Genomic DNA, 26,503 nt, shown 5'->3' on the forward strand with positions numbered 1-26,503 from the left:
TGCCTCATGATGTAGTTCAAGGACAATAATAACTAACATCATTGGGGGCTTTTTATGTGCAAGGCATATGCCAAGCGTTTTTCAAACATTTTGTCCTTCATGAGAATCTCTGTGGTAGATTCTACGACAAGCTTTAATTTTTTTTTTTTTTTTTTTTTTTAGACGGAGTTTTGCTGTTGTTGCCTAGGCTGGAGTGCAATAGCATAATCTCGGCTCACTGCAACTTCTGCCTCCTGGACTCAAGCGATTCTCCTGCCTCAGCCTCCTGAGTAGCTGGGATTACAGGCATGCACCACCATGCCTGGCTATTTTTTGTATTTTAGGTAGAGACAGGGTTGCACCATGTTGATCAGGCTGCTCTCAAACTCCTGACCTCAGGTGACCCACCCACCTCGACTTCCCAAAGTCCTGGGATTACAGGTGTGAGCCACCACGCCCTGCCAACATGCCTTAATTTTATAGGTGAGGAAACAGGTTTAGCAGAGTTCATACCAGGCCAGGCTCCCAAGCCTTACTCTTTTTTTTTTTTTTTTTTTTTTTTTTGCACTCTGTTGCCCAGGCTGGAGTGCAGTGGCGCAATCTTACCTAGCTACAACCTCCATCTCCCAAGCTCAAGCAATTGTTGTGCCTCAGCCTCCCAAGTAGCTGGGATTACAGGCGCCTGCCACCATGCCCAGCTAATTTTTGTATTTTTAGTAGAGACAGGGTTTTTTCACCACGTTGGCCAGGCTGGTCTCAAATTCCTGGTGGGTGATCCACCCACCTTGGCCTCTCAAAGTGTTGGAATTACAGGTATGAGCCACTGTGCCTGGTCCCAAGCCTTACTCTTTATTTTTAGATTTTTAAAAAATTATTATTATACTTTAAATTCTGGGGTACATGTGCAGAATGTGCAGGTTTGTTACATAGGTAAACATGTGCCATGGTGGTTTGCTACACCCATCAACCCATCATCTATATTCGGTATTTCTCCTAATACTATCCCTCCTGCAAGCCTTACTCTTAATCACTGCACTAGTGCTGGAGAAAATGTGTGCTTTATGGAGAGAGGCTGAGATTGGTTGGAATTCTGTCACCAACACTTAAGAATTATCTGATTTTGGGTGGGGCATGGTGGCTAACACTTGTAATCCCAGCACTTTGGAAGGCCGAGGTGGGTGGATCACCTGAGGTCATGAGTTCAAGACCAGCCTGGCCAACATGGTGAAACCCCATATCTACTAAAAATACAAAAATTAGCTAGTCATGGTGGAGGGCACCTTAGTTCCAGCTACTTGGGAGTCTGAGGCAGGATTATTGCTTGAATCCAGGAGGTGGAGGTTTCAGTGAGCCGAGATCATACCACTGCACTCCAGCCTGGGCGACAGAGTGAGACTCTGTCTCAAAAAAAAAAAAAAAGAATTTTGTTATTTTTCTTTCTTTTATTTGCTCATCTTTGTTAGGCAAGAATTATGTGATTTTTGGTGAGACCTAATCTTCTTGGGCTTTGATTTTACCTTATAGAAAAAAAAAAGATAATCCCTTAACCGTTATGCTGAGGAACAAATGAAACTATCCAAAGACCTGAGCACAGGGCTTAGCACAGATAGGGGTGGTCAGTAAAAGGTGGTCTTCTCCTCTCCTTCACTTTTTTCTCAAATCTCCACTTTCATTCATACATGAGATGGTTCAGCTGTGGCCAGACTGTTGGCTTCGTTCCAGAAAGCAAAATGTGGCAGGACTATGCGGAATTCCTGGGAAACCAGGTACGCCTGAACTCCATAGCCTTTGTTTCCTCCCAGCCTCTGCTGACACTTAGGAAAAGCATCAGAGCATTCCCTAAAGAAATGCTTTAATTAAGAAAAGCCCCTGGCACAGTCCCAGAACTGCCCCAGCTTCTAGAGAGAGAAAGTGTTTTCCTCCTTAGTCACACCAATGCCTTTTTCTCTGATTGCATTTTCCACGTGGTTTTCGAGCTGACAGGAAGGGTGGGAAATTGCTGCTTTGTTTTCCTGGAGAACCACAGACTAGGACCTGGGGACATTGCTGGGTAGATTATGAATACTTTCGGCCAAGAGTTGCATCAATCCCCTAAAAAAATCCAAGTACTCGCCAGGTGCGGTGGCTCACGCCTATAATCCCAGCACTTTGGGAGGCTGAGGCAGGCGGATCACCTGAGGTCGGGAGTTCGAGACCAGCCTAACCAACATACTAAAAATACAAAATTAGCCGGGCGTGGTGGCGCACGCCTGTAATCCCAGCTACTCAGGAGGCTGAAGCAGAAGAATCACTTGAACCCAGTAGGCAGAGGTTGTGGTGAGCCGAGATCGTGCCACTGCACTCCAGCCTGGGCAACAAGAGCAAAACTCTGTCTCAAAAAAAAAAAAAAAAAAAAAAAAAAAAAATCCCGTTACTGAGACTTCTAGGGTATCTGCACAGAGGAAGCCTAGATCTTCTAAGAATAAAAATTGCAGCCAGGGAGACAGAGCAAGATCCTGTCTCAAAAGAAAAAAAAAAAGAAAAAAGAAGAAGAAGAAAAAGCGAAGGGCTTCATTTGCCCAATATACAATGCACGACTCTCAACACCTTCAAAGAATTACATGCTCCTCCCATGAAAACGCTTCTTATACAAAATTTAAAAGTTTGGGAAAATATTGTGACAATTTGTCTAATTCTGAGGTATGACATGTTTACTTGGGGTTATATATCTTTTTTTTGGTGGGGGGTTGGGGGGAATGGGTCTCACCCTGTCACCCAGGCTGGAGTGCAGTGGCACAATCTCAGCTCACTGCAACCTCTGCCTCTCAGGCTCAAGCCATCCTCCTGCCGCAGCTTCCTGAATAGCTGGGACTACAAGTGCACTCCACCACGTCCAGCTAATTTTTGTACTTTTTGTAGAGATGGGGTTTTGCCATGTTACCCAGGCTGGTCTTGAACTCCTGAGCTCAAGCAATCTGCCCACCTTGGCCTCACAAAGTGCTGGGATTACAGGCGTGAGCCATGGCCTCCAGTCATGTATCATTTTTTATAACCAACCATGGTTAGCATTCTCTGTGCTACATTATCGGGCCGCACTTGGAGGCCCATGAAAGAAGGTATTTTACTAAAGATGAAAGGAGGTGATTCAGGCCTCTTCCCCCATGCACCTCCACAGAATTGACTGCCTCTCTCCAGAGGGTTTCTCTACTGTTCACAAGGCCTTAAAACGAGGGGGGCTCACGGAGTGTCTAAGAGGAAGCTGGAGTCGGGCAGTGGGAATAAAAAGAATCCCTTGACTCCTGAGTAGCCTTTCTAGGCCAGGCATGGTGGTTCCTGCCTGTAATCCCAGCACTTTGGGAGGCCAAGGCCGAGGGATTGCCAGAGTTCAGGAGTTTGAGACCAGCCTGGGCAACATGGCAAAACCCCAGAGAATTAGCCAGGCATGGTAGTATGTGCCTGTAGTCCCAGCTAGTCAGGAGGCTGAGGTGGGAGGATCGCTTGAGCCTGGGAGGTGGAAGTTGCAGTGAGTAGAGATGTCACCACTGCACCACTGGGTGACAGAGCAAGACCCTGTATAAAAAATTAATTAATTAAAAAAAAGTTTTTCTGGAGGTTTAGTATTTTTTCTCTTTCCACAGAAGATTTTAAAACATATTTCTTTCTTTTCTTTTCTTTTCGTCTTGCTCTGTTGCTCAGGCTGGTGTCTAGTGGCACAATCATAGCTCACTGCAGCCTTGAACACCTCAGCCTCTGGAGTAGCTGGGACTACAGGCATGTGCCACCATGCCCAGCTGATTTTTATTTTTTGTAGAGATGGGGTCTTGCTATGTTGTCCAGGCTGGTCTCCAACTCCTGGCTCAAGCTCCTTCACCTCAACCTCTCAAAGTGCTGAGATTACAGGTGTGAGCTACCACACCCATCCTAGAAACATATTTCTACTTCATATTTATCAAGTGGCTTTGAATATATGGCCCATTATCTTCTTTACTGTTTCAGTTTCTTCCCCAGCAAACCAGACTAGTCTTCCTGACTCAGGTGGAGCTGAGTCACCTGGTGGTGAGGGTGGAGGAGTGAGAGATCTAAATTTAGTTGACATGATGTGAGAAATCAGCTTATCTTCCATAGAACCCTTCAGTCCAGGAAAATGCTGGGACTGAACCAATCGTTTCAAAGATGCCCAGAACCAAAGCCCTTCTACCAACATATAACTCCCAATGTCAACCATCAGTTGAGATGCTGTGGCCACACTGGCCAGGGGGGACGAGGTGAGGAGAGTGTGAAGGGATACACCAGTTTTTCCAAATTGGAGTCCTTAAGTGCCTCGGGAGATCTTATTGAATTCTTAAAATATCATGCTTAAAATATAAATTGTTGCACCTGTAATCCTAGCTACTCAGGAAGCTGAGGCAGGAGAATCACTTGAACCCGGGAGGCAGAGGTTGCAGTGAGCTGAGATCAAGCCACTGCACTCCAGCCTGGGCGACACAGAGCAAGACTCGGTTTCAAAAAAAGAATTTCCATCGTTCCTACCTTTAAGGGTGTTTTCCTACCAAGAACCTCTGGTCCAAAGGGGAATGGGATGGGAGGTGTTCCTCACTTCCTATCAATTTCCCCTTCAAAGGCTCTCCTTCTTTCACAGTCTGGTGCTGGAGGCACTTAGCAGGAGAGCCTCAATAAAATTAGGATCACCCATCACACCTCTCCCCTGAGCCAATGAATAGAAAGAACTATTGGATAAGTTACCATTATGCACACTTTTTTAAAAAAACTTTATTTTTCAGCATAGTTTTAGGTTCACGGCAAAATTGAGAAGAAGGTAGAGTTCTGATACAACCCCAGCCCTACACATGTATAGTGTAACCCATTAATCCCAGCACTTGGGAGACCAAAGCAGGCAGATAGCCTGATTTCATGAGTTTGCCACCAGCCTGGGCAATGTGGTGAAACCTAGTCTCTACAAAAAATAAATAAAAAAATAAAAAAATAAAAAAAATTAGCCTGGCATAGTGGTGAGTGCCTGTAGTGCCAGCTACTCGGGAGGCTGAGGTGGGAGGATGGCTTCAACCCAGGAGGTGGAGGCTGTAGTGAGCCAAGATCACACAACTGCATTCCAACCTGGGCAACAGAACCAGACCTTGTCTCTAAATAAATAAAAACAACAAAACAGAAAGAATATACACAGACTATGTTCAAGGAAGAGTAACAACAAGGCTGATGAATAGTGTGTGCTGAAAGGGAGTATTTGAGTATGAGGAAGACTGAAACAAATAAGGCTAGACTGAAACACTTTATTTAAATTTTTTTTTTGTTTGAAACAGTAGTCTCGTTCTGTCGCCCAGGCTGGAGTGCAGTGGCACCGTCACAGCTCACTGCAGCTGCATCCTCAACTTCTTGAACTCCAATGATTCTCCCACCTCAGCCACCAGAGTAGCTGGGACCGCAGGTGCGCACCACCAGTCCCAGCTAATTTTTGTGTTTTTTATACATGTGGCTTCACCATGTTGCCCAGAATGGTCTCAAACTCTTGAGCTCAAGCAAACCGTCTACCTCAGCCTCCCAAAGTTTTGAGATTATAGGAGTGAGTCTAGACTGAAACACTTTGAATATCACACTCTAGTTTACAGAATTTTATTCTGTAAACACTGGAGACCAACAAATGTTATTAAGCAAAGAAATGTTCAGATTTACATTTTAGAAAGATAACTGTGACCGGAAGGGATGAACTTGAGAGTGAAATCAGAGCACTGTTTCTTTCAATAGACGCATGAGAATCTGAGGGGTGGGGAAGACAAGGCACATTAAAATGAAAATTTCTGAGTCCACCCTTTATTGAATCAGAATCTCTGGGCTCAAGGCCTGAGAATCCGCACGTTACATCTCAAAGGTAGGAGTGATTCTTGTAGGCTCTAAAGTCTGAGCTATAGACTAGAATCAGAATGGCCAGTTAGGAAGCTTTTGTAATTATCTAATTAAGAAATGAAATGTCCTGGGCGCCACGGCTCATGCCTATCATCCCAGCAATCTGGGAGGCTCAGGCGGGAGAATCACTTGAGACCAGCCTCAGCAGCACAGTGAGACCACTCATCTATACAAAACAATTAAAAAGTGGCTGGGCTTGGTGGCAGGCACCTGCGGTCCCAGGTTCTTTTGGGAGGCTAAGGTGGCAGGACTGCTTGGGCCCAGAAGTTGGAGGCTGCAGTGAGCTATGATTGCGCCACTGCCCTCCAGCTGAGTGACAGAGCAAGACTGTAACTCAAAAAAGAAAAAGAGGGCCGGGCGCGGTGGTTCAGGCCTCTAATCCCAGCACTTTGGGAGGCTGAAGCAGGAGGATCACTTGAGGCCAGGAGTTCGAGAACAGCCTGTCCAACATGGCGAAACCCCGTCCGTCGCTACTAAAAATACAAAAATTATCTGGGCATGGTGGTGAGCGCCTGTAATCCCAGCTACTCCGGAGGCTGAGGCAGGAGAATCACCTGAACCCGAGAGGCGGAGGTTGCAGTGAGCTGAGATCGTGCAGCTGCACTCCAGCCTGGGCGATAGAGGGAGACTCTGCCTCCAAATACCTAAGTAAATAAATAACAGATCTGTAGGCGGAAAACAACGTGTCAGTAATTGTTCCTTTGCTTTGGTGTCCCTGGGCAGAAGGCGGGCCCCCACCCCGGGGCATCGCACGTCGCAGCTCCCTTCTGTGCAGACGGAAGTTGCCCCAAGCCTGGCAAGACGAAGTGGGAGGGACCCACCGTGCGAAGATCCTCCCGGCTTCCAGGGAAGGGAGGGCGGGCCTGCAAATAATAGCCGGGGGCAGGAGAAAGGCTCCGATTGGTCGGAGGGCGGGTGACGAACAAGGGGCGGAGTTTTCCTGGGGGGGCTGGTGGGAGCAGTAAAAGGGAGGGGGTGTGCACCGCCGGGTGTCAGTTTCGGAACCCCAGCCAGCTCACCTCCGCGCTACTGAACCCGAGCTGTACCTCCGGCAAAGGTTTTCCCTCCTCCCCCGGCCGAGGGCTTCTGCCGCCCGGGCACCCCCGCCCCGCGGTGCCCCACATTCCCCCAGCCAGGGGCCCTTGGCGCGTGCGCTCCGTGCGACTCTGCTCCGCGGGACTTTGTTTCCTCCTCGTCCCTCTTTGTTGGGCTGAACACCGGCCTCGCCAAAGCCCCCCACTCCGGAGGGAGTTCGACTTCTCCAGCAGGGCGGCTGCAGCGCGCTGCCCCGACCCCGCCTGCGGCCCCTCGCGCCACTAGTGCTCCCACCCCGCCTTCCTGGCACCCCGCCTGCGTCCGTTCGCCCTAGGAAGCCAACCGCGACTTCATTGATGCACCCATTCCAGTGGTGTAACGGTGAGTCCCCAGGGCGAGGGCCCAGCCTACGTGGGGCTGGTGGAAGCCGCGGCGCGAGGCGCAAGGTCGGACAGCAGCGCGCTGGTCCTCCCTCGGGAACCAAGTTTCTCCTGAAATGGGACGGTCGAGAAGGCGTCCTGGCGTCCCACTCTGTTCTGCACAGCGCGGAATTTGAAACTATCCAGGTTTCACTCCAGGGCCTGGAAGGGGCCTCCGGACGGGCGGCGGGCCAGGGGCGTGGGAGCCGAGGGGTTCCCGGCCTTTGTGTGGCGGCCCCGCTCTTCTACCCCCATCCCCTGCCTTTGTGCGCTCAAACTCTGTTCTTTGTTGTGGTTGTTGGAGGAGAATTAAATCCGCGCTCGGGCTGGGATCTCCTAGAGGGAGCTCAAGTTCCCGGCCTGAAACTTTGCAGGCTATTGTAAATATGTATACCGTGCAGCGTGCGGGACGGGGCGCGGGGGTGGCTTCCTCTGGCTTTGTTAGTTTCCCATGGGCTGCTGGCGTGGCTTAGTGCCTGTGGAAGACTGAATTAAAGAGTCGCTTTCGGCCGGGCGCGGTGGCTCACGCCCGTAATCCCAGCACTTTGGGAGGCCGAGGCGGGCGGATCACCTGAGGTCGGAGTTCGAGACCAGCCTAACCAACATGTAGAAACTCCGTCGCTACTAAAAATACAAAATTAGCTGGGCGTGGTAGCGCATGCCTGTAATCCCTTGGGAGGCTGAGGCAGGAGAATCGCTTGAACCCCGGAGGTGGAGGTTGCAGTGAGCCAGGATCGTGCCATTACACTCCAGCCTGGGCAACAAGAATGAAACTACATTTAAAAAAAAAAAAAGCCGTTTTCCTGAGTTGATAAACCCTTGCAGAGAGCTCCGCTCCCGGCTGTCCCTGGGATGCCAGGCTGGCCTGGCGGGAGCCGTGCTTTCTGGCCCCAAAGCCGGATTGGGGTGTCTGCTCCTGAGCCCAAGTGAAGGCCGCACCTCCAGACCCGACAACCCCTCGCCCCATTTCTCCCCAGGCCTGGGTGACGCTTCTAAGTTAGTTCATTTCACCTGAGGCTTTTTGGAGGTTCAGGTGATGCTGGGTTAGGCTGGAGTCTGATTCCTCAGCCAGCTACCCAAATGTAGGTGTTTCCGAGCGGGACACTTCAAAACCTTGGATACTAATCGCCCCCCACCCCACCCCCTCCAGCCTCCCTGGGGTCCCACTCTTGACCACGTTGTTCCGATGCTTGGAGAGTTTCTGGGAGAGAGAGATGGGAAGCAGCTGGTCTTATCTCTCAGTATGGCAAGCGAGCTAGTTACAAGGGGAAAAAAAATCATTCTTGAGAGTACTTCTGCCAGATCTTGGATTAATTATGTCAAGAGGCTTTGTTTTAAGGCATGGTTTGGGTAGCATGTATACCCCACGTCCCCCTACCCCGCCTTCCTTCTTTTGCTGATCAGATCTCATTTCCTGAAAATGAACCAAGCCGTATGTGATAGGCGGTTTTGTGGGAGAGGGGGCAGAGGATGGGGGTTGAGAAAGGCCCGTGCATCCTAGCATCTGGGAAAGATTCCCGTTGGCTGGGAAAGAGAAGCAGTTCCCAGATCCCCTGGTCTTTCTTGGCCAGCCCTTGTCTGACGTCATTCCTGCTCCCAGCCTGCCAGATGAGATGAGACATTCTGATGTCAACGCTTTCATAGGTTGGCGGAGACAATGGAACAGAGACTTAGGGAGAAACGAGGCAGCTGTTAGTAACACTGCCCTTTCTGGGCAGCCCCCTTTCATATCAGATTTTAGACTTGCTGCTTTTTTTTTTTTTTTTTTTTCTTGAGATGGAGTTTCACTCTTGTTGTCCAGGCTGGAGTGCAATGGTTCGATCTCCGTTCACCACAACCTCCACCTCCCAGGTTCAAGTGATTCTCCTGCCTCAGCTTCCCGAGTAGCTGGGATTACAGGCGTGTACCACCACAGCCGGCTAATTTTGTATTTTTAGTAGAGACGGGATTTCTCCATGTTGGTCAGGCTGGTCTTGAACTTTTGACCTCAGGTGATCTACCCGCCTCAGCCTCCCAAAGTGCTGGGGTTACAGGTATGAGCCACCGTGCCCAGCCCATTTTAATGTTTTTTGAGAGAAGGTCTCACTCCGACAACCATGCTGGAGTGCAGTGGCATGATCATGGCTCACTGCAGCCTGCCACTCCCAGGCTCAGGGGATCTTCCTGCCTTAGCCTTCCAGCATAGCTGTGACCATAGGTGTGCGCCACCACACCTGGCTACTGGCTAATTTTTAATTAATTAATTTACTTTTACTGATAGGGTTTCACTACATTGCCTATGCTGGTCTTTAGCTCCTGGGCTCAAGCAATCCTCACACCAGACTCTCAAAATGCCAGAATTACATGCAGGAGCCACCTCGTCTGGCCCTCTTTGCACTTCTTAGAAAAGTGACTGAGAGATCCTGTCCTTTGACTCCAGTGAAGAAGCAACCCCTCCCCCACGCCTTCAGAAACTACCTGGAGTCCCTCTTTTCTGGGGCTGGTATTCTCTGTCCTTATATAGTTTTAAAGAAAAACCTTACTGCAATGTCAGCTTTTGACCAAGAGACTATTTTGCCGTTTCTTTAATAGTAACACAAGCAAATGAACCATCTCCTCTTGACTACGCTCTTCCCACCAACCTCTTTAACATGTAAAATACCAAGCTCACTGATTCAATCAGTGGGGAGATAAAGTGGAAGCCTTTATCAGACGGGATAAGATGGTGGGGATAAACTGATCAGAAGACTTATGGGGGGCCATCGTGCTTGTGGAGTGCACAGATATCCTCTGTAATAGCTCTGACCAGGTTCTGCAAGTTCTCAGAACTGGAAACCAAAGGAGGTTTCAGCTCATAAATGGTGCCTGGAAGAACTAAGGCAGATAGGGGTTTAGACCGTCTTGTAACATCAAATACTGCTGAGGAAGGAGGTGAGAAGACAGCTGGGAGCACCAGGTCTCGTTGGAAGGGAAGTCCTAAGGCCCTTTTCCAGCATAGACTGAAGTTTGTCACTCTAGCCAGTCTGCCATGATGTCCTCATGGAAAATTGTTCTTCTTTGACCCACAGAAAGTAAATATTTGGGTGGGAGTGGTGGTGAAAACCATTTTCTCTCTAACCGCTGCTGGAGCCTAGACACAAGGGACTTCCTGTTGGGCACAGCAAAGTTTAGTAGCTAATTATTTCTTTCATTTCAACTTAATCAAAAAGTCTTTCAGAACAAGAACTTTTACTTTCTGTTTTCCCACAATGTGTAGGTCAGTGCATAAAGCAAGCCCTCAATCATACTCGCTGGTTGACTGGTGATCCATTAGCGGAGGGCAGTTTCTGGGCAGTTTTCCCAAACATCAGTCCTGCTGCTTTGAAGTGGGAGGTTTTGCCAAGGGAACCAGGTTATTTTAAGCAAATGGGGAATTATTTATCTGTTAACTAGTTATTGAGAACAAGCCAAACTCTAGGCTAGTCCAGACACTGGAGAATATACAAAAGTCCAAGTTGGAGTCAGCAAACCTAGGAGGTTCAGGCTTTTTTTTATTTTTCTTGAGATGGAGTCTCGCTCTGTCGCCCAGCGTGGGGTGCAGTGGTACAATCTCAGCTCACTGCAGCCTCTGCCTCCCAGGTTCAACTGATTCTCCTGCCTCAGCCTCTCAAGTAGCTGGGACTACAGGCGTGCACCACCATGCCCAGGTTTTTTTTTTTTTTTTTTTTTTTTTTTTGAGATGGGAGTCTCTGTTGCCCAGACTAGAGTGCAGTGGCACGATCTTGGCTTACTGCAACCTTCGCTTCCCAGGTTGAAGCAGTTCTCCTGCCTCAGCCTCCCGAGTAGTTGCGATTACGGACGCCAGACACCACACCCAGCTAATTTTTGTATTTTAGTAGAGATAGGGTTTCACAATATTAGCCAGGTTGGTCTCGAACTCCCGACCTCAGGTGACCTGCCCACCTCGGCCTCCCAAAGTGCTGTGATTACAGGCGTGAGCCACCACGCCTGGCCTGAGCCTCACTTTCTATGGTGAAAATCTTTGTGTCTTTTTTTCCTATGTGGTAAGATCATCTAATCATTCTTCTGTCCTTTTTTTTTCTTTTTTTTTTTTTGAGACAAGGTCTTACTCTATGGCCCATGCTAAGTGCAATGGTGCAATCGTGGCTCACTGCAGCCTCGACCTTTCAGACTCGAGTGATTCTCCCATCTCAGCCTCCCGAGTAGCTGGGATTACAGGCACTTACCACTACACTCAGCTAATTTATCATTATTATTATTTGTAGAGGTGGGGTCTTACTGTGTTGCCTAGGTTAGTCTTGAACTTCTGGCCTCATGCGGTCCTCCTGCCTCAGCCTCCCAAAGTGCAGGAGTTACAGGTGTGAGCCACCACACCCAGTCTCTGCTTTCTTATAATAGTACTTATCATATAATCAATGATTAGTGCACATTTGAGTTACAGTAACTGAATGATGTAAGACAGTTACTGAGTGAGCAGGGGCCAGAACAAATGATGGAGGTCATGAGTGCTGTAGAGTTCAAGGAAGAGAGGTTATTGGACTATCACAGGCTTGATGGGCCTCAGAGAGAGCGTTTCAGGCAGGGAAAGCTGTGTGAACAAAGGGAAGCAGGTAAGGACAAGGTGGGACAAGAAATAGTGAAAAAGACTGACCCACGTGGGATAGTATTTGAGAACTTTTAAGTAGGAAGTTGTGAAGGGACAGGGTGAATGTTTTAGGAGGACTTGAAGCCAGTCATGAGTTTGGAAAATACAAGATCAAAACGACTAGGAGGGGGCGGGGCACAGTGGCTCATGCACTGTAATCCCAGCACTTTCTTGGGAGGCCAAGACGAGTGGATCACTTGAGGTCAGGTATTCAAGACTAGCCTGTACAACATGGTGAAACCCAGTCTCTACTAAAAATACAAAAACTAGCCAGGTGTGGTGGTGTACACCTGTAGTCCTAGCTACTCAGGAGGCTGAGGTAGAAGGATTGCTTGAACCCAGGAGGCGGAGGTTACAGTGAGCCAAGATAGTGCCACTGCACTCTAGCCTGGGTGATACAGTGCAAGACTCTTTCCAAAGAAAAAATGAAGAAGAAAAAAAAAAGCAACTAGGAGGATGTGTCAGGCGTGTGGGGTAAATGAGAGAAGGAACTAGAAACAGGGATGACATCAACTAGGAAACAGTAGGAGGTGATGAGTGTTTGCAATAGGGCTGTGGCAGTAGAATTGGACACAGTCTGAAAGAGGTTTGAATGGAGGCTCGTTGTATACTCACCAGTAAGGGATGAAGAGGACTGATGTCCAAGTTGGCTTCCAGTCTTTCAAGCCAGCGTTCTGCTGAGTTGTGGTAGCACTGGTCGTTAGCGTATAGAATTCTGTGGCATGTGAATGCATCTGGCTCCAAGATGTCAGGAAAGTGCCTGGAACCCAAGGCCTGGGTACAGAGAACGCTTTGGAGCTGGGCTTTCCTAGCTATTTGACTGTGGGCAGGTTACTAAATGATTGAGTCTTTTTCCCATTGGTGGGGGAAGTAACCTTTACTGTGGCAGTACAAAGATTAAATTGATAGCATGAGAATATGCTTAGGATGTAGCAATGGACAGCAAATTCCAGCTCTCTCATTCATCAAGGACTCCTCTCTTTCCCTTTCCCTTCTGCCATCCTCAGCCATTTTACTTTACTTTTTTTTTTTTTTTAGATGGAGTCTTTCCCTGTCTCCCAGGCTGAAGTACAGTGGCATGATGTCGGCTCGCTTGCATCCTCTGCCTCCCAGGTTCAAGTGATTCTCCTGCCTCAGCCTCCGGATTAGCTGGGATTACAGATGTGTGCAACCATGCCCAGCTAATTTTTTAATAGAGATGGGGTTTCACCATGTTGGCCAGGCTGATCTCAAACTCCTGACCTCAAGCCATCCACCCGCCTCGGGCTCCCAAAGTACTGGGATTACAGGCGTGAGCCACCAGCCACCACGCCTGTAATCATTTGACTTTCTACTGGGCTGCTCTCTTTCCAGCTATAGCTTGGCTATCACAATTCTAGGTGTCTCTGAGAGACATGATCCCACCCGGCCCCCCGCTATGACTATAGGTTCATGCCTATAGTCCCAGCACTTTGTGGGGCTGAGGCAGGAGAATCTCGTTGAGGCCAGGACTTGGAGGCTACAGTGAGGCATGTTTATACCTCTGAGCTCCAGCCTGCAGGGACAGAGTGAGACCTCGTCTCCAAAAACAAACGAAGTTCCTTTTCCAGCAGATCTCTTTGTTTCTTTGCTCAGAACCTGGTCACATACCCACCTGAACATAAAATACTGGCAAGGGGGAAAGGGAGAAGTGACTATCATGATGGGTAGGCCAGTCAGTATTTATCCCTGAGTCCTGTGAGAAGGGACGCATCTAGTGGCTGGCCAGTGCTTTTCAAACTGAATGTGCAGGGGAATCACCTGAGGAGCTTGTTAAAACGTAGGTCCTGGCTGAGTGCCGTGGCACATGCCTGTAATCCCAGCACCTTGGGAGTCCAAGGTGGGTGGATCGCCTGAGGTCAAGAGTTCAAGACCAGCCTGGGCAACATGGTGAAACCCCATCTCTACTAAAAATTCAAAAATTAGCCAGGCATGGTGGCATGCGCCTATAATCCCAGCTACTCGGGAGGCTGAGGCGGGAGAATCTAGGATTCTTGAACCTGGGAGGCAGGGGTTGCAGTGAGCCGAGATCGCACCACTGCCCTCCAGCCTGGGCAGCAGAGCGAGACTCTGTTTCAAAAAAAAAAAAGCATAGGTCCTGATTCATGTAGGCCGGGATGGACCCGAGAGTGTACGTTTCTAAAAAGCTCCCAGAGGATGCTGTTGCCATTGGGACCGCACATTGAGGCTTTGAGTAGAAAGAGGGAAGGTGACCACAGTAAGGGAAGTTGCAACCTCCTCCCCACCCCCATCGCCACTTTCTGGAATGCTGGCCCAGGACTTGGAGTGAACAATTTCTATTCTAGTCCTGGCACAGCTTGTCTTCTGGAGCAGGTGGCTTAATAATGACAAATGACCTTTGCAATTGTCCTTTGCAATTGACAAAGCATATTTCTTACACACTCATTTTTAGTCCTCTCTCTATTTTGCTTGTTTTTATATAACAAAGTGAAGCTTAGAGGTAACTTCTTAAAGGTCATATGGCTAGCTAGGGAGCGGGGAGTTAGAACCCAAATAATAATTTCTCAGCTAAGGCTATATGGGTTCTGACCTGATAGAATTAAGTTCTCCAGTTTCTGCTCTTGCCTAAATTCTTTTTTTTTTTTTTTTAATAGAGATTGGGTCTCACGCTGTCACCCAGGCTGGTGTGCAGTGGTGTAATCACCGATCATTGCAGCCTTGTACTCCTGGGCTCAAGTGATCCTCCCACCTCAGCTTCCTGAGTAGCTGGGACTACATGGTAGTACATGCGCTACCATGCCCAGCTAATTTTTCTATTATTTTTTGTAGAGATGGGGTCTTGTGTGTTGCCCAGGCTGGTCTTGAAGTCTTGGCCTCGAGAGATCACCTGCCTCAGCCTCTCCAAAGTACTGGGATTACAGGCGTGAGCCATTGCACCCAGCTTGCCTGAATTTATTATTTCTTAGATGGGGATATTGTTTTAAGTATTTTGGATAGTATTCAATTTTGTAGATCAGATTTACTCAAGATTACATAGCTAGTAAGTGTTAGAACTAGGATATAAAACTGGAGCCACTGAATCTGAGGCTTAGGTGCGCAGAGCCTGCCAATTATTTCTATCCTGCTGACACAGTGCCATCAGCCCAGCAGTAAATTTCCAGCCCTAATGATTTTTTTTTTCCTCTCCCTTTGCAGGGTGTTTCTGTGGCCTGGGACTGGTTAGCACCAACAAGTCCTGCTCCATGCCACCCATCAGTTTCCAAGACCTTCCGCTCAATATCTATATGGTTATCTTCGGCACGGGCATTTTTGTGTTCATGCTCAGCCTTATCTTCTGCTGCTATTTTATCAGGTACGTGGATCCCTGGCTAAGCGGGGTGGGAGTCCAGCAGGAGGGAGGAGACCAGGACTGTGGGGTAAGCTGAGCGAGGATCCCACAGCAGAGTCACCAGTCTTATACTGGAGGCACCGCTTTGAGGACATGGCTGAGCCTGCTTTTCTCTAGGCCCCTGAGGGTCTGGTGTTTCTATTTACATCAGCCTATCAAGTTGTTCCTGAGCATATAAGGTCACCACGGGTTGGGCTGCATCCCACCACCTCGCCAGTTATTCTAAGGTTGCCTAGAATTTCTGTGTGACTGAGTCATAAAGTTAGCAGTCCTTTCCTTGTCCGTCTGTCTCTATTCCTACTCATGCCCTTTGGGTGGTCAGGAACAGGTGGGCATCAGTTATGCCAGCATCATGTTCCTTTGCCCTCCTGGGACCTGTTGTTAGCCCTCCAGATACTAATATTAGGAAGCAAGCCAGTGTCTAGAGAGCTACTTGGTTTTTGTTTTGTTTTGTTTTTTTGAGATGCTCAGGCTGGAGTGCAGTAGTATGATCTCAGCTTACCGCAACCTCCAACTCCCGGGTTCAAGCAATTCTCCTGCCTCAGCCTCCCAAGTAGCTGGGATTACAGGCACACGCCATCATGTCTGGCTAATTTTTGTATTTTTAGTAGAGATGGGGTTTCACCATGTTGACCAGGCTGGTCTCGAACTCCTGACCTCAAGTGATCCACCCACCTCAGCCTCCCAAAGTGCTGAGATGACAGGAGTGAGCCACCACACCCAGCCAGAGCTACTTGCTTATTCTGCCTTATAAGCTCTTATTTTTGAGAGTGGAAAAAAATAAAACCAAAACAAACCTAAAGAACTATCATTTGTTCTTAATTGCTTAGGGATCCAGAGGAAGACCTGGAGTTTGGCAGGGCTCTTCACCCTCCAGGAACGCTTTTTCTGTCTCCTGCTGAAGGACTTGGGAACTGGTGGCTGGTTTTTTTTTTTTTTTTTTTTTTTTTTGAGATGGTGTCTCACTTCATCACCCAGGCTGGAGTGCAGTGGCACAGTCTTGGCTCACTGCAACCCCTACCTCCTGGGTTAAAGCGATTCTCCTGCCTCAGCCTCCCTAAGAGCTGGAATTACGGGTGCATGCCTAGCTAATTTTTATTTTTAGTAGAGACGGGGTTTTGCCATATTGGCCAGTCTTGTCTCAAACTCCTGACCTCAAGTCCAAGTCATCTACCCGCCTCGGCCTCCTAAAGTGCTGGGATTACAGGCATGAACCCTCGTGCTTAGCCTCTGGTGGCTGTTTTCTATAAAAAATGTTGAGCATGACTGGTATTTCGAATGGGAATCAAAGTAGTAGTGTTTCTGACTGGGGTTTACTGTTGGCATTGACAATTCCTCATTGTGTGGGACTCTTCTGTGCCTTGGAGAATATTGAACATCCCTGGCCAGTAGGGCATGGTAGTAGTCTTTAGGGCCATTGTGGCCGTCAGCTGTCTCCCCCGCCACCCACACATTACCAGATGCTTGGGTAGACATCAGCTGGGGTCTGGGCTGGTGACGGGTCAAATAATTTAAGAAGATTAAATTAAGATTAAGGAAAAGGCTTTGCTGGCTTTATTCCTAAAATGCCCGTCTGGGTTTGAGTGCTTTGCTGGAAGGCAGCTACAAGAGAGGCAGGTACTAGTCCATCTTCCCCAAGGCTGGAAGAGCTCCCTCTAAGAAGGGGAAGTGCCGTCAGGCACATCTCCCCACCACTCCCAGGTGCTACCTTGGACCTGTTCTTTCTCAGAACTTTTCACATAGGTCCCTGAAACTGGAATTTTCCATGTAAAAATCTATGCAGAGCAGATACTGGTTTATCTTCCCTCTTGTACAATTGGGTCTGAAGATTACATCTAACCATTAAGTGGAGGTAAGGGTAGATTTCTGGTATCTCTTCTCTCTTCGTGTCTCCTCCCCTTTCCTGAAGGCTGTTTTTTTCCTCAAATTCTTCCCGACCACCAGCCTCCCGACTCCTGCACCCCCATGTTAAGCAATTCACACGTAAATCCTGGAGACAGAGGATGAAGATATACCAAATACCAAAGATTTCTTTATGATGAGGCTGACAGGGGTTTGTAAAACCAACTCTGTTTGTTCCCTTTCCTCCCTGCTCTCCTTGCCCACCACACACGCACACACAGAGGCATACATATGCCAAGCAGCAAAGGGCTTCAAGAGACCATCTAGGCCAGGCACCATGCCCTTGCCTGTAATTGTAGCACTTTGGGAGGTCAAGTCAGGAGAGTCACTTGAGTCCAGGAGTTTGAAACCAGCCTGGGGAACAAAACTCCATCTCTAAAAAAATGACCTAGAGAAAACTACTGTGGGCTAGGAAGTGGGTGACCAGGGTTCATTTCCTAAATCAACCAATAATAGGTGCGACCTTAGGTTTTCTCTTTTTTTTTTTTTTTTTGAGACAAGGTCTTGCTCTGTCGCTCAGGCTGGAGCACAGTTGTGAGATCTCGGCCCACTGCAACCTCCACCTCCCGGGCCCAAGCCATCCTCCCAACTCAGTCTCCCAAGTACAGGCGTGAGCCACCATGCCCGACTAACGTTTTCATTTTTTGTAGATCATTTTTTGATTTTTTTTTGTAGCGATGAGGTTTCACCACGTCACCCAACGTGATCTCAAACTCCTGAGTTCAAGCCATCTGCCTGCCTCAGCCTCCCAAAGTGCTGGGATTACAGGCGTGAGCCACAGTGCCTGGCCGTTAGCCACTCTGTACCAAGGACTTTCCATAGGCCAGGCATTGTGGTCACCATTTTATAAACCATTTAGCTCACTTAATCCTCAGTTTGGGTATTAGCCCACTTTATAAATGAGGAACTTCATGCCCAGACAGTTTAGGATCTGCCCAAGGTGATACACAGAGGAAGACACAGAGGTGGACAAGTCTGGTAGCGGTGAGCTAGGGTCTTGCTGAGTCCTTCCAAGTGTTTGCCTTTTGAGTCGTATTCCTTGAAGTAGAGGAGTTGCTGTAGGCTCCACAGCCACCCTCTTGCAGGTCAGGGTCAGTTCTCGCAGAAGGACAGGCTGGAGAGCTGTGGATTGCTGATTTCTTTTTCTTTGGCTATAGTCAAAGAACAGAACAGGGCCGGGCATGGTGGCTCACGCCTGTAATCCCAGCATTTTGGGAGGCTGAGGCAGGTGGATCACCTGAGGTCAGGAGTTTGAGACTGGCCTGACCAACATGGTGAAACCCCGTCTGTACTAAAAATACAAAAATTAGCTGGCTGCGGTGGCAGGCGCCTATAATCCCAGCTACTTGGGAGGCTGAGGCAGGAGAATCGCTTGAACCCGGGAAGTGGAGGTTGCAGTGAGCTAAGATCATGCCATTGCACTCCAGCCTGGGCAACAAGAGTGAAACTAAAAAAAAAAAAACCACACACACACAAAACAGAACAGTAACCACATGATGCTAAAAGCTGCCCCCACTGTGGTGCTACTCAGCACCACCTGTTCCTTCAGTAATCTGCTCCTGCGTCACCCTGCCCTGTTCTGTAGCCTGCCTGAAGCCTGCTGACCCTGAAGTTTCACAGTCCCAGAGGCTCACTGGTACGTGGTAGCCTGTGAATGTCTATATATAGAAAGACACACAGGCGCAGAAACCACCACTTCCTCTCCCTGCTTCTCGGTTTCCTCCTCAGCCAAAATAGGCCCCACTGCTCCTGACCTGGTGAGCTCAGCAGCCGAGGCCAGCCCCTCGCTCATTCTTCCCCCTCTCTCAGAGCTGACCTCTGCCCTACACAGGAATGGAGGGGCCGGGGAAGTACAAATAGGCAGGAAGGGAAACATTATTTTCAGGACCTGGATGCATTGTTTGTTCTAAAAGGGAAAAGAGGAAAGGGAGAGCCACTGGCAGCGGCTAGAAATGGTCTCATTGAAATCAGGGTATTTTTAGTTGCTGTGCTCACCCAACAGCTGAGAAGGCCACCTGTCCAGACTGGTTGGTACTAGGCCCCCAGCTGGGATTGCCCAGGGTTTTTGCTTTTTACTCTATTTTCCTTGCAAGCTTTTCGGCCACATTTCATCATGATCTCATTCTTTCTGAGCTGAAATCTACATGCAGGATGAGGTGGCAGCTCTGAAGCTTCCCTGTTCTGAGTTTTGGAGGATCCCTGGGCAAAACCACTAAAGGATTCAGCCAGACAAGAGGCATGAGGGGTGGAGAAGTGGTATTCTAGGTGCCTGGGGTACAGAAAACAGAAAAAGACAGCGTCTACTACATAAGTATAGCCACGTTGCAGGTGAGACATTAGTGCCTCAAAGATGCATAGCAGTCCCTCATTCCCCAGACAGTTAAAAACACAGGCTTTTCACCACTTCCTTACTTACTCTGCACGTACCTCATAACAGAGCAACAGTGTCTTTCTCCCTCAAGGCGGCTCTGAGCTCCCTGTCCATGGGAACACTTCCTTTCCACCTCAGCTGAACCCAGTGTCAGTCAAACAACAGTAGCCACCTAAGCGTTGGGTATGTCCTGCCCTGCTCATTTGGAAATTGGGACAGAGACACATGTGTATGTACAAAGACCTTTTCTGGACCAAGAAGCTATCTGCAAAGTGAAGGATGGGACAGTGGGAGCCTTGCTTAGGCCTTTAGCCCAGCCCTGCATTAAGCAGAAAGGATATTGTTGGGAGAAGGGGGAAGGGAGGGGATGGTGGATGTGCTGCCCTAGCGCCCAGGCCTGTGGCATGAGTCCACTTGGACTGGAACTCTCAAGAGGCTCCAGGAGCATGAACCTCGCCAGGTCACCTGACTTCCCATCAGGAACAACGGAGGAGGCTGGCAGCCTGATCTTATCTGCCCTGCACTGTGTTGCGGGCCTGGCTCTGCCCCCATCTTCTGCCTCTTCCATCACCCAGGCAGCAGCTTCAGCTTCTCACCACACCCCCTTCCACTGGGGCTCTTTGTGATTGGAGCCTCCCTTTTTTTGACTTGGGTCAGCCATCCCTCTATCCACTCATTTGTTTATGTATTTAAAAAATTTTTTCTGACAGCATCTCACTCAGTTGTCCAGCCTGGAGTTCAGTGGGGACAATCCTAGCTCATTGTAACCTCTGAACTCTTGGGCTCAAGTGACCCTTCTGCCTCAGCCCCCACAAGTAGCCAGGACTACAGACATGCACCACCATACCCGGCTAATTTTCTTTTGTTTATTTATTTTTGAAGAGACAAGTTCTCTGTGTATCACCCAGGCTGGTCTCAAGCTCCTGGCCTCAAAGCTCCTGGCCTCAAGCAATCTGCCTGACTTGGCATTATTCTTTATTTCTGTTTTCAGCCATTTAAGAATAAAAACCACTCTTAGCCTGTGGACCCTGCAAAAACAAGTAGTGAGCTAGATTTGGTCCTTAGACTGAAGTTTCCTGCTTCTCCTGGCTTGCTGGGTTTCTATGTTTCCTTCCACATAACCCAGGACTGTGTTAAGAAGTGATCACCAGGAAAAGGCCCATAAGGTTCCCCCATAGCACACATACAGGAGGCTTTTTTTTTTTTTTTTTTTTTTGAGACAGGGTCTTGCTCGTCATCCAGGCTGGAGTGCAGTGGTGCGATCTCTGCTAACTGCAACCTTCGCCTCCTGGGTTCAAGAGATTCTCATGCCTCAGCCCCCAGCTAGCTGGGATTACAGGTGCATGCCACCATGCCGTGTGAATTGCCCTATGAATTTTTGTATATTTTGTAGAGATGGGGTTTTGCCATGTTGCCCAGGCTGGTCTCAAACTCCTGAGCTCAAGCAATCCGCCCACCTCAGCCTCCCAAAATGCTGGGATTACAGGCATGAGCCATCCCACCCAACCCACATACAGGAGGCCTTCTAAAGCTACCCGCAGAGTTCAGCATGGAAGATCCTCCACCCCTTCCTTGAAAATAATATGGCACCAAAGCCAGTGTATAATTACGGTCTCGGCCATTTACACGGCAAGCCATTCAGAGTTGTAAACTTAATAAAAGGTAGGGTGTGTCCCAGGACCAGATCAGATTCTCAGGACTATGATGTATTCCACCTCATTGGGGAACAGACCACATTTTATGGTAAAGAGCTTGGACTCTGTCATCACACCAACTTTGATTCACATCCAGACTCTGCTACCAATTAGCTCTGTGATGTTTGGGCAAATAAATTCACTTCTTTGAGCTTCATTTTTCTTTTTCTTTTTTTATTTTTTTTGAGACAGAGTTTCACTCTTGTTGACCAGGCTGGAATGCAATGGCGCAGTCTCAGCTCACTGCAACCTCCGTCTCCCGGGTTCAAGCTATTCTCCTGCCTCAGTCTCCCGAGTAGCTGGGATTACAGGCATGCACCACCACGCCCGGCTCATTTTGTATTTTTAGTAGAGATGGGGTTTCACCATGTTGGCCAGACTGGTCTTGAACTCCTGACCTCAAGTGATCCACCTGCCTTGGCCTCCCAAAGTGCTGTGATTACAGGCATGAGCCACCGCACCCAGCCAGGCTTTATTTTTCTTACCTGTAAAAGCGAAGGTATCTCACTCTTAGAGTGTGAAATCATTAGAACATATATGAATATGTTAAGTGTCCCAGCGACACATAGCAAGTGCTTCATAACCATTATGCTATTGCCATTAGAAATGGCATGCCATGTTTTGGCCATTGAGAGTCAGCCCGTATGCAGGCCACCAGCTTAAAATGAAAAGCAGAAAACAAAGGAGGCATCGTCTGTGTTGTCTGGCACAGTGAAGGGAAGAGTGTGCTTTGGTTCCAGAATACTTAGGTTCTCCGTGTGGAAAATTCCCCAGGGTCAACAGAGACTTATTTATCCTGCTATCCTGGCTTAACAGAAATAACCCTTTTATGCTTATCTGTCTAACTGCTGCACACTCAGTAAACACAGTGTTGATTTCTATACAGTTTGGGTGACTGAAGGAATTTGCCGACCAGAAAAAGGCAGGGTGAGTGAATGAGCTATTTGGGGGTGCTGTGCTGGAGGGTCCTCCAATCTGTGTATGAGACCTGGTGGTGAATTTTGAGGCTGTTAAACCCGAGTAAGAGTCTTAGTCCTTCATCAACCCTTGTTGGCCCGCATAGGTCCAAAGTATGCCCTGTGGTGTGTATGGGACAAGCACCCCTCCCTGCCCTCGGAAGAATGCCCAAGCAGCCAACCAGCCTCTCCTGCTTTGAATCGTTCTGTTTAACATGCTTTCTCCAATTTTTTTTCTCTTTCCCCCAGCAAACTCCGGAACCAGGCACAGAGTGAGCGATACGGATATAAGGAGGTAAAGTGCTGTGTATTCCCCTAGAAGCTTCCTTCTCTGCCTGACCTGATAGGAAGAGGCAAAGAGGGTAGGCTCAGGCTCTCCTGGGCAGGAATCCCCCTGGCCTCACCTCTGGGCCTCCCTGAGGCTAACCCCCTTCAGTGTCTGAAGTCTGGCTTGCCCCAGGCAGTCCAGGGGACTCCCTTCATTGGTTGATACTACCCGGCTGGCCCCAGTGGTTGGTTTATCTTCGGACATCATGCCTCCTCTTTCTTTTCAGGTGGTGCTTAGAGGTGATGCCAAGAAGTTACAATTGTATGGGGTAAGTGTGCCAGGAGAGTGTGCAGGAGGGCCCCCGCAGGTGAGGCAGACCACACCTCGCTCCAGCTCTCAGCCTGGACGCTTTTCAGAAAACTGCTTAGTGCATGCTTTCGTATCTCCTTTGGCCAAATAATAGACACATCTCAGCAAGTAATTAACATGTGGAATTGATTACATCTGGAACAGCCTCAGGCAGAAGGCATGAAGGGGTCACAGAAGGGTTTAGATAAGTAGTGCCTCACGGCCCCAGAAATCCCACACTGCATAATTTTTACCAGGAGGATGGTCACACCCTTTCATGCCATAGACAGAATTCAGCTAACTTTCCCTATGTTCAGCCCCTATGTCCTGGTTGTTACCATAGAAAATGAGGTCCTTTTACCTTTGTGTATACTCCATCTTAACAGACTAGATCTGACTAGTGTGTTGATTCCCATGGCTCTCCCATTTCTCTCCCACCAGACTCCCACCCATACACCAATTCTTTGAGTCCCCTCAACTCTGACTTGAGGAATTAGTTATATCCTATTCCTTTCCTACCTATGCCTCTAAGGTCACCTAACCCATTTCCCAAGGCTCCTGATCATGACCACAGACACTCCTGCTCTGAGCATGTTTGTGGTTGTCTGGGAGCGGGGAGGATCACAGTTCCACTAAACATGAGACCGCCTAGACATGGCCTCATTTTGTCTGTTACGCCTCAGCAAGTGCAGATGTTTCCCAAGCCCTTCTCTCGGAGAATAATTCAACTGAGATCAAGGGAGTTAATATGAAGGGATGTGGGAAGTCTGGATTTAAGGACTGTCACTGGGCTGGGCGTGGTGGCTCATGCCTATAATCCCAGTACTTTGGGAGGCCGAGGTGGGTGACTCACCTGAGGTCAGGAGTTCGAGACCAGCCTGACCAACATGGTGAAATCCCATCTATATTAAAAATACAGAATTGGCTGGGTGTGGTGGCGCATGCCTGTAACCCCAGCTGCTTGGGAGACTGAGGCAGGAGAATTGCTTGAACCTGGGAGGTGGAGTTTGTGGTGAGCCGAGATTGCATCGTTGCACTCCAGCCTGGGCAAGAAGAGTGAAACTCCATCTCAAAAAAAAAAAAAAAGAACATAACCGATCACATATACTATGCCCCCTTACCTCTGGTTGGTATTAAGTGCCACCTCACCAAATGTGTTGGGCAAGAAAGGATTGAAAACCATTCTTTTTTTTTTTTTGAGATGGAGTCTCGCTCTATCACCCAGGCTGGAGTGCAGTGGTGCGATCTCGGCTCACTGCAAGCTCCGTCTCCCAGGTTCATGCCATTCTCCTGCCTCAGCCTCCCGAGTAGCTGGGACTACAGGCTCCCGCCACCATGCCCGGCTAATTTTTTGTATTTTTAGTAGAGACAGGGTTTCACCATGTTAACCAGTATGGTCTCGATCTCCTGACCTCATGATCCACCCGCCTCGGCCTCTCGAAGTGCTGGGATTACAGGCGCGAGCCACCGCGCCCGGCCGAAAACCATTCCTCTAGGACAGTACTTTCCAGTGCAGTGGAAACTTCTGTGATAATAAGAATGTTCTTTATTCGCACCATTCAATATGGAAACCATTAGCACCATGTGGCTGTTGAGCACTTGAAATGTGGTGAGTGTAACTGAGGGATTGAATTTATAATTTCATCTAATTTTGGTTAATTTAAATTTAAACAGCCACATGTGGTTAATGACTACCATGCCATCAATACAGTTTTGTAAAGGATGGCTAAAAAGTTTCCCTGCCTCGTAGAACAGACTGGGCTAGAGCTTAGTTTTCTTGTCTGGGGATGAATGAATGAGATGCTTCCCCAGTTTCCTCACACGCCTGCTCCTTTCTCTGTACAGCAGACCTGCGCAGTCTGTCTGGAAGACTTCAAGGGAAAGGATGAGTTAGGCGTGCTCCCGTGCCAACACGCCTTTCACCGGAAGTAAGTGGGAATGTGTCTAGGGTGCCTGTCAAAGGAGAAATAATCAGGGATCATCTTCTGGAACCTTCCAGTCTCTGCCACTTTCTATTTACCCCTTGCCAGTGATGTCCCTGGTCCTGCGTGAACACAGAGCAAAGCCCAGGGGGATTAGGTTGGGACAGGGATAGGGATATTCTTCTTCTTCTTTTTTTTTTTTTTTGAGATGGAGTTTTGCTCTTGTTGCCTAGGCTGGAGTGCAATGGTGCAATCTCAGCTCACTGCAACCTCTGCCTCCCAGGATCAAGCAATTCTCCTGCCTCAGCCTCCCACGTAGCTGGGATTACAGGTGCCCATCACCATGCCTGGCTAATTTTTGTATTTTTAGTATAGATGGGGTTTCACCATGTTGGCCAGGCTGGTCTCGAACTCCTGACCTCAGGTGATACACCTGCCTCGGCCTCCCAAAGTGCTAGGATTACAGGTGTGAGCCACCACGGGATATTCTTGTTTCGAGAGACAACTGGAGCAGTGTGGTCTATCTTGTTAGAGATTACCGTTCTTCATTGGTTCCCAGGTGTCTGGTGAAATGGCTGGAAGTTCGCTGTGTCTGCCCCATGTGTAACAAGCCCATTGCTGGGCCCTCAGAGGCCACGCAGAACATTGGGATTCTATTGGATGAACTGGTGTGAGTGCTGCCACTACACCGAGACCTGGAGAAGACCTCTTGCCTCATGGATGCCTGGTCCCTCTGCACAGCTCCAACCAACAGGACTGTAGGGTGATGATGATCACTTTCCCGGTGATGGGAAGGGTGGTCTAGGGCTGGGTTTCCACCCTCAGTTCGAGACCAGTGCCAGACGTGCCCCCACTTCCTGCCTCCTGAAGCCTTCTTCCCTGCTACTCCATGCTGGTGGCCTCTCCCATCAAGACCACTGTCTCCCGGTACTGGACTATCTACCTGCCTTGTCCCTGTAATGGGGGGAGGCATTCACCCCGATCAAGAACATGGAGAACATCCTCTTTCAAGGCTCCCCTTAGGAGGATGAGCTGCCCTGATCCAGAAGGGATGAGATGGGCTCTGCCCTCTCTACAACCTTCCCTCCCCTTCCCACTCCTTCCAGAGGAAGGTTAGAAGGGAAGGAAGGAAAGATCAGGGAACCAAGCACCTCCACGGGAGGCGAGGGAGGCTCTGTATGAAACAGAAGAGCAGGGACCTAAAGGAAAATGTCGATGTTTACATGGGACCTATGGAAACAAAGGCTGGCCGGCGCCGGCTGACTCCAGGGTAAGAGAGGGCCCGTCCCCTGCCAGGACCCACGGTGCTATCCATTCAATCTCTTCCTCAGTTAATCTCGGAGCTTCCTATTCTCTGTTGAGGTTTGCGGGCCCCTCTAGAGGAGGGCTAGTTCTATGCTTAAATGGATTCCCAGGGGCCTTTTTTTTTTTTTTTTTTTGGATCAAAAGGGGTGTGGGGATGGGGGTGTCTATGGTTAAGCAACAGATACCTCCTTCCCTTTGTAAATAGTATTTTTATACTTCATCCTCACCGCTCAGGCTTTAGATACGAAATCCCCAGAATGGAAGGGGGTGGGGATTTTCTGTTCCTCCCTGGAGTGGGTGAGGGTGGAAGAAAGTTACATATTTAAAGAAAAATAAATTTAATAACAAGTTTCTCTAACCTACTTTTGCTTGTGGTTGTGGCTGCCTGGCCCTTTTCTGCCAAAAGAGGGAAAAA

General features: G+C 48.7%; 1 protein-coding gene and 1 long non-coding RNA gene across 3 annotated transcripts in view; one reads left to right on the plus strand and one right to left on the minus strand.

Annotated features, from left to right (window-relative positions):
* Positions 1–6,852: 6,852 nt before the first annotated feature.
* LOC105476631 (ring finger protein 122) lies at positions 6,853–26,450 on the plus strand. Of its 2 annotated transcripts, none has more exons than XM_071068407.1 (6): positions 6,853–7,293; positions 15,130–15,286; positions 22,495–22,540; positions 22,800–22,841; positions 24,710–24,789; positions 25,343–26,450. In XM_071068407.1, the coding sequence occupies exons 1-6, from the start codon at positions 7,269–7,271 to the stop codon at positions 25,455–25,457; spliced, it is 465 nt and encodes a 154-aa protein (XP_070924508.1). In that variant the 5' UTR covers positions 6,853–7,268; the 3' UTR covers positions 25,458–26,450. The 2 variants fall into 2 exon arrangements, with proteins under 2 accessions (XP_070924508.1, XP_070924507.1); XM_071068406.1 differs by having other exon boundaries at positions 6,855–7,293; positions 24,707–24,789.
* Positions 21,596–26,503, minus strand: part of LOC139355874 (uncharacterized) — a 36,130-nt gene continuing 31,222 nt past the window's right edge. The window contains exon 3 of the long non-coding RNA XR_011607113.1: positions 21,596–21,774. This is a non-coding gene — a long non-coding RNA (uncharacterized lncRNA). The remainder of the gene's footprint in view (positions 21,775–26,503) is intronic.

The sequence above is a fragment of the Macaca nemestrina genome, chromosome 8, assembly GCF_043159975.1.
Source record: "Macaca nemestrina isolate mMacNem1 chromosome 8, mMacNem.hap1, whole genome shotgun sequence".
NCBI classification, from domain to species: Eukaryota; Metazoa; Chordata; class Mammalia; order Primates; family Cercopithecidae; genus Macaca; species Macaca nemestrina.

What these genes read in the sequence shown, in the direction of transcription:
- LOC105476631 (XM_071068406.1), top strand. Translation starts at nt 7,269, where the DNA reads ATGCACCCATTCCAGTGGTGTAACG. An exon ending in TTCTGCTGCTATTTTATCAG is followed by an intron (nt 15,287 to 22,494) that starts GTACGTGGATCC and finishes TCTTTCCCCCAG; the next exon opens with CAAACTCCGGAACCAGGCAC. An exon ending in CAACACGCCTTTCACCGGAA is followed by an intron (nt 24,790 to 25,342) that starts GTAAGTGGGAAT and finishes ATTGGTTCCCAG; the next exon opens with GTGTCTGGTGAAATGGCTGG.